At 64.3% G+C, this 19,913-nt stretch overlaps 1 protein-coding gene across 5 annotated transcripts in view; it reads left to right on the top strand.

The window, feature by feature from the left end:
- Positions 1-16,972: 16,972 nt before the first annotated feature.
- PPOX (protoporphyrinogen oxidase) overlaps positions 16,973-19,913 on the top strand; it is a 13,483-nt gene continuing 10,542 nt past the window's right edge. For 2 of the 5 annotated variants that reach the window (XR_012665993.1, XM_048827752.2), the window contains exons 1-4: positions 17,622-17,893; positions 18,563-18,697; positions 19,354-19,469; positions 19,687-19,819. Coding sequence is in view for 3 of the 5 variants with exons in the window: in XM_048827752.2 (XP_048683709.1) it covers positions 17,807-17,893; positions 18,563-18,697; positions 19,354-19,469; positions 19,687-19,819 (471 nt within the window). In the remaining 2 variants the exon portion in view is untranslated. Of the gene's footprint in view, positions 17,072-17,620; positions 17,894-18,562; positions 18,698-19,353; positions 19,470-19,686; positions 19,820-19,913 lie in introns of those variants that run through there. The other 3 variants (XM_075122942.1, XM_048827755.2, XR_012665992.1) reach the window with 3 other exon arrangements.

Here is a 19,913-nt window from a genome sequence, read left to right as displayed (position 1 = left end):
GTGCCCAGGCTCTCTGTTGGGGGAGAAGGGCCCTGCTGGGCGCTTAGGCTCTGCTCTTCTCCCCCCCGCCCTCCTCTAGCCTCACCCTGTGTCTGCCTGGTGCCAGGACCAGCTGCTGCAGGCCAAGGTGGAGGAACCCACAACTGCTGTCATTACGCCAGAGGCTTAGTGCCGAAGGGACAGGAGAGCCGGAGCACGCGCAGCCTGTACATTACGCTGGGAAGGAAGCCTGGTCTCAGCACACACGGCCAGCCCTAGTCGAGCTTGGCCTGGCCAGCAGACGGGGCCCGGAACACAATGCCCTTGGCATGAGAAACACCGAGAGCCTGGTACAGCTGGGATATCTGCCTCTGGCAGGGATCCTGCTGCAGCGAGGGCCACCTACCAGGACAGCTCCCCGGGATAGGTGTGTGGGGAGCAAGGGCTATTTTCTGTCCCTTTCCAATGCTGAGGTGGCTGAAGCCAGCAGCCCTAGGGGACTGATGGTTCCAGACTTGCCCAGGGCCAGACTATCATGCAGCCTTCCAGGCAGCTGTCCTGCCTGTGAAAGGACCATCACCGAGAGCCTGCTGTGGAGGCCATCGCCTTGAAATGGCTCTGAACCCCTTGCTCTGGCTCCAGGGAGCTTCCCAGCTTGCCCTAGCGTTGAGCACACGGCTTAGAGCCAGGGGGAGGGAGCGGGCGCAGGCCTATTTAAGAGGGGGAATTGCTCTGGGCCAGGGGACTGACCGCCACGTGTAAGAGGGGCTCACAGGAGCGCAAGGGCAGGACAGACTCTGCCCAGGCTGCACACCAACTGGGTGGAGCTCAGATGTAGGGGGTGTCTCTGAGTGTGTCCTAGATTTATTTTTCTTCCAAGGCTGCGTCACTCGAGGACTTTCAGTGTAAAGTCACGGTGGCTGGGGATAGTTCTCTGAAAACAACTGCTCAATGAGCAACAGCCATCAGAAAAGCCAACAGAAAGGGAGGAACCACTAGGAAAGCGATAGATAATGACAGAAAATATCAGGATGCTACTACATAAATCCCTGGTCTGCCCATGCCTGGAATACTGTGTGCAGATCTGGTCACTCCATCTCTGAACAGCTGCATTAGGATTGGAAAGACGGGGACTGGTCAGCTTGGAAAAGAGACAGTGAAGGGGGGATACGAGAGGTCTATACAACTGTGACTGGTGTGGAGAAAGTGACTAGGGACTGACTTACCCCTTCACATAACACGGGAACCAGGGGGTCACCCAGTGAAATGAATAGGCAGCAGGTTTAAAACAAACAGTACGGGGTACTTCACGCAACCCGCAGCCTGTGGAACTCATTGCCGGGGGATGGAGTGAACCCAACAGTATATCTGGGTTCAAAAAAGAATGAGATGAGCTCGTGGAGGTGAGGTCCATCAATGGCTATTAGCCAGGATGGGCAGGGACGCAACCCCATGCTCCGGGTGTCACTAGCCTCTGCCTGCCAGAAGCTGGGAGTAAAGCCAGGGGATGGTAATTGCCCTGTTCCATTCGTTTCCGTTAAAGCACGTAGCTCTGGCTGCTCTCAGAAGACAGGTTACGGGGCTAGGTGGCCCACTGGTCTGACGCAGGGTGGCTGCTCTTACGTGGTTCAGCAGTTCCCTCGCTCAGCCTGCGTTGTCCCATAAGGGGTTAAACTAGCAGCCTGGAGTGCTCACAGCTGGAGCAGAGGTCTGGGGGAGCATGTGAACGAGTGGGGGTTGGGGAGCGCGCAGGCGTTGCTTTCAGGGTGAGGGTGGCTGTGTTCGTGTCCTGAGGAAGGGTTCAGATAAGGAGTCTGGGGCTGGGAGTGTACCCTAAGCTCCCAGTGCTAGAAACACTGAGGGCTTTGCCCTGCCCCAGGTGCTTGAGGCCACCCAGCCACTGCGTTTGCCGCTGCCAGACTGGGGACCAGCCCGAGGACTGGACCAGTCTGTAACAGAAGATAGCCAGCAACCTGCAGGCCAGCCGCTTGGGGCTCTGTACCCACCTGCAGCGTGGATGCATCTCTCCTTCTCCTGCTGGAGGCTGCCACCTTGGTTTTGAGCTGTTTATCCATTTTGGGGTAACACCTAGGAGCCCCAGCTGTGAACCAGTACTGCATGGTGCCAGGCACTGTACAGACACACAACAGTGCCCCTGCCCCAAAGAGCTTCCGATCTAAGTACAAGATGAGATGACAGAGGGAGAGCGAGATGGGGGCACAAGGAAACAGACACTGTTGGTCAGCGTGATGGGCAGCGATCTCAGCTTGCCACGGTCACATTTTGCAGGAGTCACGGCAAAGGGGAGTTGTAAGTAGGGATTTGAAGGCTAATGAGAGCTGTGCAGATGCCTAAGAGGAGCTACTCCTGAGTGGGAGGAGAAGCCAGGAGAGGGGAGGGACGAGGGGGTGACCTGCTCAAAGTGAGGGGCTAGGGGAATGAGCAGCAGCGGTCTGAAGGGATATGACTGGGGCATGACTGTGCTTGCCAAGGCCAGCAAGTAACTGAAATGTGAGCTGCTGAGAGCCTGGCCGAGGGGTTTAGCTGGGTGGAGGAGAGGAAAGGCTGTGTCTTAGACATGTTCTGCAGAAAGGATCTGAAACTTAACCAGAGCCTGGCTGTGAGGAGCCAAAGCAAGGTCCAGATGATGGGCCTGATGCTGCCGGCGTCCCCTGGGTGTGAGTAAGGAGGTAGAAGGGAGGACTGGAGGCAGATCAGGAGCTCTGCTCTAGCCAGGTGGAGCTTGAGCTGGTGGCCAGACACCCCCGAGGAGATGTCGGGGCCAGACTGAGGTGGTGGTTTGGGTGGAAGAAGGCAGGGCTGGAGCCAAGCATGGGCCTGGGACGCGCCAGCAGAGAGATGGTCCTTGAACTTGTTTGTGGGTGAGATTTGATGCCCCTCGCACGTTCCCAGAACACTGGGAGCTCCGGCATGTCTTGGCATGGTGCAGGCCTGCCCATGCCAGCCTGAGGGCGGGTGCAAGCTCACGCTGCACAGGGGCAGAGTGGCTCCCTCGGCCAATACCAGGCAAAGCCACAGCACTGGCGGGGGGACAAGCCTCTCCAAGAGGTTTAATACCGGACGAGTGGCCCCTGCCGCAAACGCCCAACAAAGGGAGAGGGGAATGAACGTTTGACCACTGCCTCCTCCCTGTCTTCCTGAGAACCCACACGGCCTAGGGTGACACACCAGCAGGGAGGGCCCCCTGTCCAGGACTATGCTGAGGGAAGCAGCCCCGAAGGAGCCACCCTTGGGGAACCTGTAAAGGGTTCACTGCAGGGCAGCGCTGCCCAGAACAGCCGGCCCCAGCGTGGCTGGACTGTCAGAGAGGTGGCAGGCCCAGGACTCTGCTCCCCCAGTGCAGGGTGTGCTGTGCGGCAGTGTCTGTCTCCACCTTCCCCCTGGCAGCTCCGCAAAGCTGGGCAGGGTTGTGGGCAGACGAGCAATGGGGCTTTCATGGGAATGACCCCCCCCCCCGCACCGCCTAGGGGCAGGACCCCACAAGGACCCATGGCTCCTTCCATTACATCAGGAATGGAGTCAGTCTGTTCTCCCTGCCCTGGTGCTTCGGCTGCTCCTGCCCCAGCCTGCAGGGCTGGCGGGTTCCTGGCAGCCGGGTTCCTGGAGGCCCCCATGCAGCCAGGATCCTGGCTGCCCGCTGCTCCGCAGCCGCTGCCTGGGGAGGGCTCCTGTGGGCTGCGCTGTGTGTTGAAAAACCTGGTGCTGGTTGCCAGGAGTTAATTAGCCCTAGCTAGTGGGGAAGGGGAGGCTGTGATCTCGGGGGCCTGCATCCCTCGGGCTGCCCCAGTTGCTAAAGTACTGCAGCATGTTTATAGAAAGCCCGGCTTCCCCACGGCCCTCCGGGCTGCTTATTTCAGGCTCACGCAAGTTAAAAGGCAGCGGAGAGGCCTCGGGAGGGCATGGGGCACCATTCCTGCCCGCAGCACTTCACTGCCAGGCTATGAGGGGAGCCAGGCCCAGGGCAGGTGAACACAGTTCCACTATGTGTGCCAGCCCAGCGAGCCGCCTTCCCTGCCAGGAGAGGCAGGAATGGCCAGTAGCCTTTCGCCACGAGAGCTGTTTCTATGGGCTGCTGCTGTTCCTTCGCATGGGGCAATTTAAACAGGCCAACGCCCTGGATGGGGCCTCTGGGGGACCCCTCTCCAGCTCGATTGCCGGGGATCCAGCCCCTACATTAATATTACCCCAGAGTCTCAGGCATGACCCTGAAAAGCATTGTCAGCGTCATCCCCAGGGCTGCTCAGAGCGGTTCTCTGATGCAGCCTGCCAGGCGTGGAATGGGGCGTGTCATGGGCTCTGGTGCTGCCAGTAACTGGGACTCCTGGGTTCTCTTCATGGTTACAGCGGGGTCATGCTCCTCCCCACACCCCCAAGGGAGGGTGTGGTTTCCTTGGTGGGTGTAAAGGTCCTTGGCATTAGAGTGCTGGAGACATGCAGGGCTCTGTGGGGTTCCTCCCAGTGGGTCCATCTGGGCCGGCCCAGAGACTGAAATGGACAGGCCTGCTGCTCTCTGAGCAGGGTTCCTGTCAGGGTGACCAGACAGCAAATGTGAAAAATCGGGACAGGGGGTGGGGTGTAATAGGAGCCTAGAAAGAAAAAGACCCAAAAATCGGGACTGTCCCTATAAAATCAGGACATCTGGTCACTCTAGTTCCTGTCTGTGGTGGCTGCCAGGAGCAGCTGCCAGAGGGGATGGTGCAAGTCACATGTACCCGGGTCGTGTGAGCCCACAACAGGGCTGTGGCTGTTGGCACCTGATAGCAACCAGCTGAGGGCCTTTCCCAGCACCCAGCTGGCCTTCAAATGGGCCCCAAAGCCTTGTCCACGTGGGACTGCAGGGAAGGACTCTGAGAGCAGCGGCGCCTCAAAGCTCTCCTACAGGGACCTGTGCAAGGGGCAGGTGGGTCCTGGACCCCAAGCCCTTACCTTTAAGGCCAGGCCGCACTCGCAGGCGATGCCCGGATGGCCCTGAGCCCAGGTCGGGGCTAAGCTAACCCTGAGCTGGCTGCTGATCTGAGCGTGTAGCGTGTCCCTGGCTGGGGCAGAGCTGGGTGGTGGCTCAGGGTTTAGGCACCCTGTGCTCCAAGCGCCTGGTCACTAATCTGCTCTGCTGCTGAGGGGACGCGGGCCCCCTGGAAGCGGGGGGTCGGGGGGTGTCAGTTCCTCAAGCTGCTTGACTGAGCTCACGGGATCGGAAGCAGAGGCTTTTCTCTCCTCCGCAAGCCCCAGTCCAACCCCCAGCGCCCTGACTCAGCAGGTGGGGAATTGGGGTCACCTGATGAGTCCATATGTGTGACTGAGTTTCCCCGGGCACTGGGTACTGCTACGCACTAAGCCTACAGGGGAGGGTGGGCAACCGGTTGGGACGCAGCCCCTCAGCGTTTGGTACAAAGGCCCTGTCAGGAGCTGACTAGAGCCTAAGAATGGAAACAGAGAAGCTGGATGACAGCGGGAGTCTGAAGGCTGGTCTGGCCATTAACTGGCAGCCCAGGAGGAGGGTACTGGGGGGTTGGGAGGGCGGTACTGTGGGTAGTGGGGGTGATATGGGCCTGGGAGGGGGTATGGGGGGCTGGGAGGAGGTATTGGGGCAGTGGGGGGTGATACAGGGGCTGGGAGCGGTGCTACTGTGGGTAGTGGGGGTGATACGGGGCTGGGAGAGGGTAAGCAGGGTTGGGGCAGTACTGGGGGCAATGGGGGTGATGTGGGAGCTGGGGGGTATTGGAGGTGATACAGGGCTGGGAAGGGGTATTGGGGGGCAGTATTGGAGGCAGTGGGGGTGATACAAGGCTGGGGGGCTGGAGGGGACAGTAGGGGAGTGATACGTTGGCTGGGAGGGGGTATAGCGGGCTGGGGGCGCAGTACTGGGGCAGTGGGGGGGTGATACGGGGATGGGGTATTGGGAGGGGAGGTACTGGGGACAGTGGGGGAGTGATATGGGGCTGAGAGGGGGTATGGGGGGCTGGAGAGGTGGTACTGGGGCAGTGGGGGGGGATACGGGTGGGGGGTATTGGGAGGGGCGGTACTGGGAGCAGTGGGGGAGTGATACGGGGCTGAGAGGGGATATGGGGGGCTGGAGGGGCGGTACTGGGGCAGTGGGGGGTGATACAGGGCGGGGGAGTGTTGGGGGGTATTGGGAGGGGCGGTACTGGGGGCAGTGGGGGAGTGATGGGGGGCTGGAGGGGCGGTACTGGGACAGTGGGGGGGATACGGGGCGGGAGGGTATGGGGGGTATTGGGAGGGGCGGTACTGGGGGCAGTGGGGGAGTGATACAGGGCTGAGAGGGGATATGGGGGGCTGGAGGGGCGGTACTGGGGCAGTGGGGGGTGATACAGGGATGAGGAGTATTGGGAGGGGTGGTACTGGGGGCAGTGGGGGAGTGATACGGGGCTGAGAGGGGATATGGGGGGCTGGATGGGCGGTACTGGGACAGTGGGGGGGATACGGGGCGGAGGGGTATGGGGGGTATTGGGAGGGGCGGTACTGGGGGCAGTGGGGGAGTGATACGGGGCTGAGAGGGGATATGGGGGGCTGGAGGGGCGGTACTGGGGCAGTGGGGGGTGATACAGGGATGAGGGGTATTGGGAGGGGTGGTACTGGGGGCAGTGGGGGAGTGATATGGAGCTGACGGGATATGGGGGGCTGGAGGGGCGGTACTGGGGCAGTGGGGGGTGATACAGGGATGAGGGGTATTGGGAGGGGCGGTACTGGAGGCAGTGGGGGAGTGATACGGGGCTGAGAGGGGATATGGGGGGCTGGAGGGGCGGTACTGGGGCAGTGGGGGGTGATACAGGGATGAGGGGTATTGGGAGGGGTGGTACTGGGGGCAGTGGGGGAGTGATATGGAGCTGACAGGGGATATGGGGTCTGGAGGGGCGGTACTGGGGCAGTGGGGGGGATACGGGGCGGAGGGGTATGGGGGGTATTGGGAGGGGCGGTACTGGGGGCAGTGGGGGAGTGATACAGGGCTGAAAGGGGATATGGGGGGCTGGAGGGGCGGTACTGGGGCAGTGGGGGGTGATACAGGGATGAGGGGTATTGGGAGGGGTGGTACTGGGGGCAGTGGGGGAGTGATACAGGGCTGAGAGGGGATATGGGGGGCTGGAGGGGCGGTACTGGGACAGTGGGGGTGATACGGGGCGGGGGGGTATGGGGGGTATTGGGAGGGGCGGTACTGGGGGCAGTGGGGGAGTGATACAGGGCTGAGAGGGGATATGCGGGGCTGGAGGGGCGGTACTGGGGCAGTGGGGGGTGATACAGGGATGAGGGGTATTGGGAGGGGTGGTACTGGGGGCAGTGGGGGAGTGATACGGGGCTGAGAGGGGATATGGGGGGCTGGATGGGCGGTACTGGGACAGTGGGGGGGATACAGGGCGGGGGGGTATAGGGGGTATTGGGAGGGGCGGTACTGGGGGCAGTGGGGGAGTGATATGGGGCTGCGAGGGGATATGGGGGGCTGGAGGGGCGGTACTGGGGCAGTGGGGGGTGATACAGGGATGGGGGTATTGGGAGGGGCGGTACTGGGGGCAGTGGGGGAGTGATACGGGGCTGAGAGGGGATATGGGGGGCTGGAGGGGCGGGTACTGGGGCAGTGGGGGGTGATACAGGGATGAGGGGTATTGGGAGGGGCGGTACTGGGGGCAGTGGGGGAGTGATACGGGGCTGAGAGGGGATATGGGGGGCTGGAGGGGCGGTACTGGGGCAGTGGGGGGTGATACAGGGATGAGGGGTATTGGGAGGGGCGGTACTGGGGGCAGTGGGGGAGTGATATGGAGCTGACAGGGGATATGGGGGGCTGGAGGGGCGGTACTGGGGCAGTGGGGGGTGATACAGGGATGAGGGGTATTGGGAGGGGCGGTACTGGGGGCAGTGGGGGAGTGATATGGAGCTGACGGGATATGGGGGGCTGGAGGGGCGGTACTGGGGCAGTGGGGGGTGATACAGGGATGAGGGGTATTGGGAGGGGCGGTACTGGAGGCAGTGGGGGAGTGATACGGGGCTGAGAGGGGATATGGGGGGCTGGAGGGGCGGTACTGGGGCAGTGGGGGGTGATACAGGGATGAGGGGTATTGGGAGGGGTGGTACTGGGGGCAGTGGGGGAGTGATATGGAGCTGACAGGGGATATGGGGTCTGGAGGGGCGGTACTGGGGCAGTGGGGGGGATACGGGGCGGAGGGGTATGGGGGGTATTGGGAGGGGCGGTACTGGAGGCAGTGGGGGAGTGATACGGGGCTGAGAGGGGATATGGGGGGCTGGAGGGGCGGTACTGGGGCAGTGGGGGGTGATACAGGGATGAGGGGTATTGGGAGGGGCGCTACTGGGGGCAGTGGGGGAGTGATATGGAGCTGACGGGATATGGGGGGCTGGAGGGGCGGTACTGGGGCAGTGGGGGGTGATACAGGGATGAGGGGTATTGGGAGGGGCGGTACTGGAGGCAGTGGGGGAGTGATACGGGGCTGAGAGGGGATATGGAGGGCTGGAGGGGCGGTACTGGGGCAGTGGGGGGTGATACAGGGATGAGGGGTATTGGGAGGGGTGGTACTGGGGGCAGTGGGGGAGTGATATGGAGCTGACAGGGGATATGGGGTCTGGAGGGGCGGTACTGGGGCAGTGGGGGGGATACGGGGCGGAGGGGTATGGGGGGTATTGGGAGGGGCGGTACTGGGGGCAGTGGGGGAGTGATACAGGGCTGAGAGGGGATATGGGGGGCTGGAGGGGCGGTACTGGGGCAGTGGGGGGTGATACAGGGATGAGGGGTGGTACTGGGGGCAGTGGGGGAGTGATACAGGGCTGAGAGGGGATATGGGGGGCTGGATGGGCGGTACTGGGACAGTGGGGGGGATACGGGGCGGGGGGGTATGGGGGGTATTGGGAGGGGCGGTACTGGGGGCAGTGGGGGAGTGATACAGGGCTGAGAGGGGATATGGGGGGCTGGAGGGGCGGTACTGGGGCAGTGGGGGGTGATACAGGGATGAGGGGTATTGGGAGGGGTGGTACTGGGGGCAGTGGGGGAGTGATACAGGGCTGAGAGGGGATATGGGGGGCTGGATGGGCGGTACTGGGACAGTGGGGGGGATACGGGGCGGGGGGGTATGGGGGGTATTGGGAGGGGCGGTACTGGGGGCAGTGGGGGAGTGATACAGGGCTGAGAGGGGATATGGGGGGCTGGAGGGGCGGTACTGGGGCAGTGGGGGGTGATACAGGGATGAGGGGTATTGGGAGGGGCGCTACTGGGGGCAGTGGGGGAGTGATATGGAGCTGACAGGGGATATGGGGGGCTGGAGGGGCGGTACTGGGGCAGTGGGGGGTGATACAGGGATGAGGGGTATTGGGAGGGGCGGTACTGGGGGCAGTGGGGGAGTGATACGGGGCTGAGAGGGGATATGGGGGGCTGGAGGGGCGGTACTGGGGCAGTGGGGGGTGATACAGGGATGGGGGTATTGGGAGGGGCGGTACTGGGGGCAGTGGGGGAGTGATACGGGGCTGAGAGGGGATATGGGGGGCTGGAGGGGCGGTACTGGGGCAGTGGGGGGTGATACAGGGATGAGGGGTATTGGGAGGGGCGGTACTGGGGGCAGTGGGGGAGTGATATGGAGCTGACAGGGGATATGGGGGGCTGGAGGGGCGGTACTGGGGCAGTGGGGGGTGATACAGGGATGAGGGGTATTGGGAGGGGCGGTACTGGGGGCAGTGGGGGAGTGATATGGAGCTGACAGGGGATATGGGGGGCTGGAGGGGCGGTACTGGGGCAGTGGGGGGTGATACAGGGATGAGGGGTATTGGGAGGGGCGGTACTGGGGGCACTGGGGGAGTGATATGGAGCTGACAGGGGATATGGGGGGCTGGAGGGGCGGTACTGGGGCAGTGGGGGGTGATACAGGGATGAGGGGTATTGGGAGGGGCGCAACTGGGGGCAGTGGGGGAGTGATATGGAGCTGACAGGGGATATGGGGGGCTGGAGGGGCGGTACTGGGGCAGTGGGGGGTGATACAGGGATGAGGGGTATTGGGAGGGGTGGTACTGGGGGCAGTGGGGGAGTGATACAGGGCTGAGAGGGGATATGGGGGGCTGGAGGGGCGGTACTGGGACAGTGGGGGGGATACGGGGCGGGGGGGTATGGGGCGTATTGGGAGGGGCGGTACTGGGGGCAGTGGGGGAGTGATACAGGGCTGAGAGGGGATATGGGGGGCTGGAGGGGTGGTACTGGGGCAGTGGGGGGTGATACAGGGATGAGGGGTATTGGGAGGGGTGGTACTGGGGGCAGTGGGGGAGTGATACAGGGCTGAGAGGGGATATGGGGGGCTGGAGGGGCGGTACTGGGACAGTGGGGGGGATACGGGGCGGGGGGGGTATGGGGAGTATTGGGAGAGGCGGTACTGGGGGCAGTGGGGGAGTGATACAGGGATGAGGGGTATTGGGAGGGGCGGTACTGGGGGCAGTGGGGGAGTGATATGGGGCTGCGAGGGGATATGGGGGGCTGGAGGGGCGGTACTGGGGCAGTGGGGGGTGATACAGGGATGAGGGGTATTGGGAGGGGCGGTACTGGGGGCAGTGGGGGAGTGATACGGGGCTGAGAGGGGATATGGGGGACTGGAGGGGCGGTACTGGGGCAGTGGGGGGTGATACAGGGATGGGGGTATTGGGAGGGGCGGTACTGGGGGCAGTGGGGGAGTGATACGGGGCTGAGAGGGGATATGGGGGGCTGGAGGGGCAGTACTGGGGCAGTGGGGGGTGATACAGGGATGAGGGGTATTGGGAGGGGCGGTACTGGGGGCAGTGGGGGAGTGATATGGAGCTGACGGGATATGGGGGGCTGGAGGGGCGGTACTGGGGCAGTGGGGGGTGATACAGTGATGAGGGGTATTGGGAGGGGCGGTACTGGAGGCAGTGGGGGAGTGATACGGGGCTGAGAGGGGATATGGGGGGCTTGAGGGGCGGTACTGGGGCAGTGGGGGGTGATACAGGGATGAGGGGTATTGGGAGGGGCGGTACTGGGGGCAGTGGGGGAGTGATATGGAGCTGATGGGATATGGGGGGCTGGAGGGGCGGTACTGGGGCAGTGGGGGGTGATACAGGGATGAGGGGTATTGGGAGGGGCGGTACTGGGGGCAGTGGGGGAGTGATATGGAGCTGACAGGGGATATGGGGGGCTGGAGGGGCGGTACTGGGGCAGTGGGGGGTGATACAGGGATGAGGGGTATTGGGAGGGGCGGTACTGGGGGCAGTGGGGGAGTGATATGGAGCTGACAGGGGATATGGGGGGCTGGAGGGGCGGTACTGGGGCAGTGGGGGGTGATACAGGGATGAGGGGTATTGGGAGGGGCGGTACTGGGGGCAGTGGGGGAGTGATATGGAGCTGACAGGGGATATGGGGGGCTGGAGGGGCGGTACTGGGGCAGTGGGGGGTGATACAGGGATGAGGGGTATTGGGAGGGGTGGTACTGGGGGCAGTGGGGGAGTGATACAGGGCTGAGAGGGGATATGGGGGGCTGGAGGGGCGGTACTGGGACAGTGGGGGGGATACGGGGCGGGGGGGTATGGGGGGTATTGGGAGGGGCGGTACTGGGGGCAGTGGGGGAGTGATACAGGGCTGAGAGGGGATATGGGGGGCTGGAGGGGCGGTACTGGGGCAGTGGGGGGTGATACAGGGATGAGGGGTATTGGGAGGGGTGGTACTGGGGGCAGTGGGGGAGTGATACGGGGCTGAGAGGGGATATGGGGGGCTGGATGGGCGGTACTGGGACAGTGGGGGGGATACAGGGCGGGGGGGTATGGGGGGTATTGGGAGGGGCGGTACTGGGGGCAGTGGGGGAGTGATATGGGGCTGCGAGGGGATATGGGGGGCTGGAGGGGCGGTACTGGGGCAGTGGGGGGTGATACAGGGATGAGGGGTATTGGGAGGGGCGGTACTGGGGGCAGTGGGGGAGTGATACGGGGCTGAGAGGGGATATGGGGGGCTGGAGGGGCGGTACTGGGGCAGTGGGGGGTGATACAGGGATGGGGGTATTGGGAGGGGCGGTACTGGGGGCAGTGGGGGAGTGATACGGGGCTGAGAGGGGATATGGGGGGCTGGAGGGGCGGTACTGGGGCAGTGGGGGGTGATACAGGGATGAGGGGTATTGGGAGGGGCGGTACTGGGGGCAGTGGGGGAGTGATACGGGGCTGAGAGGGGATATGGGGGGCTGGAGGGGCAGTACTGGGGCAGTGGGGGGTGATACAGGGATGAGGGGTATTGGGAGGGGCGGTACTGGGGGCAGTGGGGGAGTGATATGGAGCTGACGGGATATGGGGGGCTGGAGGGGCGGTACTGGGGCAGTGGGGGGTGATACAGTGATGAGGGGTATTGGGAGGGGCGGTACTGGAGGCAGTGGGGGAGTGATACGGGGCTGAGAGGGGATATGGGGGGCTGGAGGGGCGGTACTGGGGCAGTGGGGGGTGATACAGGGATGAGGGGTATTGGGAGGGGTGGTACTGGGGGCAGTGGGGGAGTGATACGGGGCTGAGAGGGGATATGGGGGGCGGGAGGGGCGGTACTGGGGCAGTGGGGGGTGATACAGGGATGAGGGGTATTGGGAGGGGCGGTACTGGGGGCAGTGGGGGAGTGATATGGAGCTGACAGGGGATATGGGGGGCTGGAGGGGCGGTACTGGGACAGTGGGGGGGATACGGGGCGGAGGGGTATGGGGGGTATTGGGAGGGGCGGTACTGGGGGCAGTGGGGGAGTGATATGGAGCTGACGGGATATGGGGGGCTGGAGGGGCGGTACTGGGGCAGTGGGGGGTGATACAGTGATGAGGGGTATTGGGAGGGGCGGTACTGGGGGCAGTGGGGGAGTGATACGGGGCTGAGAGGGGATATGGGGGGCTGGAGGGGCAGTACTGGGGCAGTGGGGGGTGATACAGGGATGAGGGGTATTGGGAGGGGCGGTACTGGGGGCAGTGGGGGAGTGATATGGAGCTGACGGGATATGGGGGGCTGGAGGGGCGGTACTGGGGCAGTGGGGGGTGATACAGTGATGAGGGGTATTGGGAGGGGCGGTACTGGAGGCAGTGGGGGAGTGATACGGGGCTGAGAGGGGATATGGGGGGCTGGAGGGGCGGTACTGGGGCAGTGGGGGGTGATACAGGGATGAGGGGTATTGGGAGGGGTGGTACTGGGGGCAGTGGGGGAGTGATACGGGGCTGAGAGGGGATATGGGGGGCGGGAGGGGCGGGTACTGGGGCAGTGGGGGGTGATACAGGGATGAGGGGTATTGGGAGGGGCGGTACTGGGGGCAGTGGGGGAGTGATATGGAGCTGACAGGGGATATGGGGGGCTGGAGGGGCGGTACTGGGACAGTGGGGGGGATACGGGGCGGAGGGGTATGGGGGGTATTGGGAGGGGCGGTACTGGGGGCAGTGGGGGAGTGATATGGAGCTGACGGGATATGGGGGGCTGGAGGGGCGGTACTGGGGCAGTGGGGGGTGATACAGTGATGAGGGGTATTGGGAGGGGCGGTACTGGGGGCAGTGGGGGAGTGATATGGAGCTGACAGGGGATATGGGGGGCTGGAGGGGCGGTACTGGGGCAGTGGGGGGTGATACAGGGATGAGGGGTATTGGGAGGGGCGGTACTGGGGGCAGTGGGGGAGTGATATGGAGCTGACAGGGGATATGGGGGGCTGGAGGGGCGGTACTGGGGCAGTGGGGGGTGATACAGGGATGAGGGGTATTGGGAGGGGTGGTACTGGGGGCAGTGGGGGAGTGATACAGGGCTGAGAGGGGATATGGGGGGCTGGAGGGGCGGTACTGGGACAGTGGGGGGGATACGGGGCGGGGGGGTATGGGGGGTATTGGGAGGGGCGGTACTGGGGGCAGTGGGGGAGTGATACAGGGCTGAGAGGGGATATGGGGGGCTGGAGGGGCGGGTACTGGGGCAGTGGGGGGTGATACAGGGATGAGGGGTATTGGGAGGGGTGGTACTGGGGGCAGTGGGGGAGTGATACGGGGCTGAGAGGGGATATGGGGGGCTGGATGGGCGGTACTGGGACAGTGGGGGGGATACAGGGCGGGGGGGTATGGGGGGTATTGGGAGGGGCGGTACTGGGGGCAGTGGGGGAGTGATATGGGGCTGCGAGGGGATATGGGGGGCTGGAGGGGCGGTACTGGGGCAGTGGGGGGTGATACAGGGATGAGGGGTATTGGGAGGGGCGGTACTGGGGGCAGTGGGGGAGTGATACGGGGCTGAGAGGGGATATGGGGGGCTGGAGGGGCGGTACTGGGGCAGTGGGGGGTGATACAGGGATGGGGGTATTGGGAGGGGCGGTACTGGGGGCAGTGGGGGAGTGATACGGGGCTGAGAGGGGATATGGGGGGCTGGAGGGGCGGTACTGGGGCAGTGGGGGGTGATACAGGGATGAGGGGTATTGGGAGGGGCGGTACTGGGGGCAGTGGGGGAGTGATACGGGGCTGAGAGGGGATATGGGGGGCTGGAGGGGCAGTACTGGGGCAGTGGGGGGTGATACAGGGATGAGGGGTATTGGGAGGGGCGGTACTGGGGGCAGTGGGGGAGTGATATGGAGCTGACGGGATATGGGGGGCTGGAGGGGCGGTACTGGGGCAGTGGGGGGTGATACAGTGATGAGGGGTATTGGGAGGGGCGGTACTGGAGGCAGTGGGGGAGTGATACGGGGCTGAGAGGGGATATGGGGGGCTGGAGGGGCGGTACTGGGGCAGTGGGGGGTGATACAGGGATGAGGGGTATTGGGAGGGGTGGTACTGGGGGCAGTGGGGGAGTGATACGGGGCTGAGAGGGGATATGGGGGGCGGGAGGGGCGGTACTGGGGCAGTGGGGGGTGATACAGGGATGAGGGGTATTGGGAGGGGCGGTACTGGGGGCAGTGGGGGAGTGATATGGAGCTGACAGGGGATATGGGGGGCTGGAGGGGCGGTACTGGGACAGTGGGGGGGATACGGGGCGGAGGGGTATGGGGGGTATTGGGAGGGGCGGTACTGGGGGCAGTGGGGGAGTGATATGGAGCTGACGGGATATGGGGGGCTGGAGGGGCGGTACTGGGGCAGTGGGGGGTGATACAGTGATGAGGGGTATTGGGAGGGGCGGTACTGGGGGCAGTGGGGGAGTGATACGGGGCTGAGAGGGGATATGGGGGGCTGGAGGGGCAGTACTGGGGCAGTGGGGGGTGATACAGGGATGAGGGGTATTGGGAGGGGCGGTACTGGGGGCAGTGGGGGAGTGATATGGAGCTGACGGGATATGGGGGGCTGGAGGGGCGGTACTGGGGCAGTGGGGGGTGATACAGTGATGAGGGGTATTGGGAGGGGCGGTACTGGAGGCAGTGGGGGAGTGATACGGGGCTGAGAGGGGATATGGGGGGCTGGAGGGGCGGTACTGGGGCAGTGGGGGGTGATACAGGGATGAGGGGTATTGGGAGGGGTGGTACTGGGGGCAGTGGGGGAGTGATACGGGGCTGAGAGGGGATATGGGGGGCGGGAGGGGCGGTACTGGGGCAGTGGGGGGTGATACAGGGATGAGGGGTATTGGGAGGGGCGGTACTGGGGGCAGTGGGGGAGTGATATGGAGCTGACAGGGGATATGGGGGGCTGGAGGGGCGGTACTGGGACAGTGGGGGGGATACGGGGCGGAGGGGTATGGGGGGTATTGGGAGGGGCGGTACTGGGGGCAGTGGGGGAGTGATATGGAGCTGACGGGATATGGGGGGCTGGAGGGGCGGTACTGGGGCAGTGGGGGGTGATACAGTGATGAGGGGTATTGGGAGGGGCGGGTACTGGGGGCAGTGGGGGAGTGATACGGGGCTGAGAGGGGATATGGGGGGCTGGAGGGGCGGTACTGGGGCAGTGGGGGGTGATACAGGGATGAGGGGTATTGGGAGGGGTGGTACTGGGGGCAGTGGGGGAGTGATACGGGGCTGAGAGGGGATATGGGGGGCTGGAGGGGCGGTACTGGGACAGTGGGGGGGATACGGGGCGGGGGGGTATGGGGGGTATTGGGAGGGGTGGTACTGGGGGCAGTGGGGGAGTGATATGGAGCTGACAGGGGATATGGGGGGCTGGAGGGGCGGTACTGGGGCAGTGGGGGTGATACAGGGATGAGGGGTATTGGGAGGGGCGGTACTGGGGGCAGTGGGGGAGTGATATGGAGCTGACAGGGGATATGGGGGGCTGGAGGGGCGGTACTGGGGCAGTGGGGGGTGATACAGGGATGAGGGGTATTGGGAGGGGCGGTACTGGGGGCAGTGGGGGAGTGATACGGGGCTGAGAGGGGATATGGGGGGCTGGAGGGGCGGTACTGGGGCAGTGGGGGTGATACAGGGATGAGGGGTATTGGGAGGGGTGGTACTGGGGGCAGTGGGGGAGTGATACGGGGCTGAGAGGGGATATGGGGGGCTGGAGGGGCGGTACTGGGGCAGTGGGGGTGATACAGGGATGAGGGGTATTGGGAGGGGTGGTACTGGGGGCAGTGGGGGAGTGATACGGGGCTGAGAGGGGATATGGGGGGCTGGAGGGGCGGTACTGGGGCAGTGGGGGGTGATACAGGGATGAGGGGTATTGGGAGGGGTGGTACTGGGGGCAGTGGGGGAGTGATACGGGGCTGAGAGGGGATATGGGGGGCTGGAGGGGCGGTACTGGGGCAGTGGGGGGTGATACAGGGATGAGGGGTATTGGGAGGGGTGGTACTGGGGGCAGTGGGGGAGTGATACGGGGCTGAGAGGGGATATGGGGGGCTGGATGGGCGGTACTGGGACAGTGGGGGGGATACGGGGCGGGGGGGTATGGGGGGTATTGGGAGGGGCGGTACTGGGAGGGTGAAGGCGGGTATTGGGGCGGGGTCACTGGACCATACAGTGCCCCTAAACACCGCCCCGCCCCGCCCCGCCTGTCGGGCTAAGCGTGGCCCCGCTCGGCCGCCTTACCCCGCCTAGCCGTCACAGGGGCGGGGTCGACCTTGTTGATGCGCACAGGACAGTCTGCTGTCTGATTGGTCCGTAGCTCGTTATTCCCGCCCCCACCCGTACCAATCCTGGCCACGGCGGCGAGTGCGCATTTTCGCTGCGCGGGTGAGAGTGGCCGGACGGTCGGGAGGCGAAGGGGGGCTGAGGCTGGGGGCACAGTTGGGGGGGGCTGAGGCTGGGGAACAGTTGGGGGGGGCTGGTTAGGGTGGGGGGCGGAGGTTGCTGGGGCGAGAGGCTGAGGGTTGGGGTGGGGGGCTGAGGCTGGGGGCGGGGGACTGAGGCGGGGAGTGGTGGGGGGTGGGGTTGATGGTGGCTGGGGATGGTAGGGGTGGCGGGTGGGAGGCTGAGGGTTGGGTTGGGGGTCAATGGTTGGGGGCGGTTGGGGTGGTGGTGGCGGGGGGCTGGGGCTGAGGCTGGGAGTGGTGGGGGCTGGGGTTGATGGCGGTTGGGGGGGCGATGGTTGGGGCTGGGGGTGGGGGCGGTTGGGGGGCGGGAGGCTGAGGGTTGGGTTGGGGGGCAGTGGTTGGGGTGGTGGTGGTGGGGGGCTGCTGAGGCTGGGAGCGGTTGGGGGGGTGGTGGTGGCGGGGGGCTGGGACCGGTTGGGGGTGGGGGCGGTTGGGGTGGCAGGAGGCTGAGGCTGGGAGCTGTTGGGGTGGCGTGGGGCTGAGGCTGGTGGCAGTGCCACGCGTGTTATGAGTCCCGTCCTACGTGCAGCTCTGTCCCATGGTGCTGGCTCCCCGGGTGGGGTCTAGCCCCAGAGACCCCAGGTTCAGGGGGAGCAGCTGATCCTGTGTGAGGCCACGGCCAGCCCCTCTCCTCTCTTCTCCCCCAGGCTGCTGGATGCAGAGGACGGTGGCAGTTGTCGGTGGTGGGATCAGTGGCCTCACCGCCTGCTACCAGCTGGCCAGGAGCCCCAATGCTCCCAAGGTGAGACCTCCTGGGGCAGCATCCCCAGGGGCTGCCTGCGTGGGGCGTCAAGGCGGTGGGACGCTGATCACGGGGCTGCCCCACAGCTCTGGAGACCAACTGAGGTCTTTCTGTGGAAACCATGGACAGCGCCAGGGCTGCCCTGCTTTCTGGGGCAGAGAGGAGCTCCTTCCCTACAGCCTTCCAGCCCTTGGCCTCTGTGCTGGAAGCCCCAGTGGGGGGTAAATGGTACTTGGCTGTGGGGCTGGCTTGTGCAGCATGCAATGACCCTATGATCACAGCTGCCCCACCCAGCTAGGGCATTGCCCTGCCTGGAATTTAGGCTTGTGGATGGCCCTTGGTCCCTTCTGTGAGGCTCAGCCACTTGGCTGTGGGGCAGGTCCCCCCCACTTCTTGGTGCCACGCTCTGCAGTGCTGGGACACCAGTAGGGAGATGGTGCAATCCAGTGCTGACCGTGGTGCTTCATTCATGCAAATGGCCTCCACGGGCCACAGTTGGGGCTCAGTGGAGGCTGGACTGGGCTGGGCTCCAGGGCAGTTAGGGCCGTGTGTACTGGCAGCCTTGGTGTTCTGGGAAGCTGGCTAAATAACAGGTGCCTCCTGGCACCTTCTCCTGTGAGAGCTGCGGCAACTGCAGTGCTTCCCTGATGGGCTCCTCCCTCCCCACAGATAATCCTGCTGGAGGGCAGTGGCCGCCTGGGGGGCTGGCTCCATTCCACTCGAACTGAGGACGGGGCTGTATTTGAGCATGGCCCCAGGGGGATCCGACCTGCTGGGACTGTGGGGAAGAACACTCTGCTCATGGTAGGTGGGCAGAGCCTGCAGGTTGGGGGAGGGGGGCAGGGTGCAGCTGGGGGATGAGGTGGGGGGCATGGAGTATTGGCCCTGCAACCAGGTGGGATCTATCCAGCTGGGCTGATCTCCTAAGATCATGGGAGCCCCCATGCAGGGACAGGCCCCAGAGCTGCCTCCTCATGGCTTCTGGGACCTTGCAATCGCTTGCACGCCAGCAAGACAGTAACAGCTGGGTGCTCTTGATTCCAGTAGCTGCGTCTACCCCTGCTGAAGGGCTGGTGGTACTCATCCCCTGGCTGGAATGGGCTTGGCGAGGAAGCAGACATGCCAGCACACTACAGAGCTGGGGGAGGGCAGGCAATGGCTTAGAAGAACCCATAAGGCACGGTCAAAGGGTGGGAACGTCTAGCAGCTCTGGGGCGGTTTGGGTGGAGTCAGTGAAATAGCTGTGTGCAGTTGGGCAGAGCCTGCTGATTTTAGTCTGTCCCGCGCCATCTCAGTCAGGGCCGGAGGTTCTGGCATGACAAGGATCCCCCTGGTCTCAGCTAGGAGTAGGGAGTCTGTGAGGCAGCAGGGGCCCCCGATTTTGGTCATGGCCTCTTGGTGCTGCCCTAATACCCAGTAATGTGAGGCAGTCTGCGTCTGGCCTACTTGTCTCTCCCTAGGTCTCTGAACTTGGCCTGGATGCAGATGTGCTTCCAGTGCCCGGCGACCACCCGGCTTCCAAGAACCGCTACCTCTATGTGAGCGGGGCGCTGCATAGGCTGCCATCCAGCATTGGGTACGTGTCCCGTGGCTGCTGCAGGTGTCCCTGCCCATGGGCCTGTCCAGCCACTGTGTTGGAGAGCTGACGCTTCCCCTCAATCCCAGCAGCTAGTGACTGTGCTGGGGGATGATGGGTCTGGGGGGTGGGGACAGGGAAGGTTCACAGCTGCACTACCTCTGTTCACTTTGCCCGCCATGCCCCAGCTTGGTAACCCCTCTGTGTGTGTTGGCAGCGGTGTTCTGCGGACGGTGCCACCCTTCACCAGGCCCCTACTCTGGAGTGGACTGCATGAGCTGGCAGCCCCCCGGGGCACCCAGTTGGATGAGACCATCCACAGCTTTGTGAGCCGCCGCTTTGGAAAGGAGGTATGAGCCCAGCCTGTGCAGGGAGGGGAGCCCAGGAGGGGCATGTGCACAGGGCAGGGAGCCCCATGGAATGGGGGAGGCAGCTTTGTGCGCA

The sequence above is a fragment of the Caretta caretta genome, chromosome 24 (genome assembly GCF_965140235.1).
Source record: "Caretta caretta isolate rCarCar2 chromosome 24, rCarCar1.hap1, whole genome shotgun sequence".
Taxonomy (NCBI): domain Eukaryota; kingdom Metazoa; phylum Chordata; order Testudines; family Cheloniidae; genus Caretta; species Caretta caretta.
Note: the sequence above shows the minus strand (reverse complement) of the source record. Positions and strands in the feature narration are given on the sequence as shown.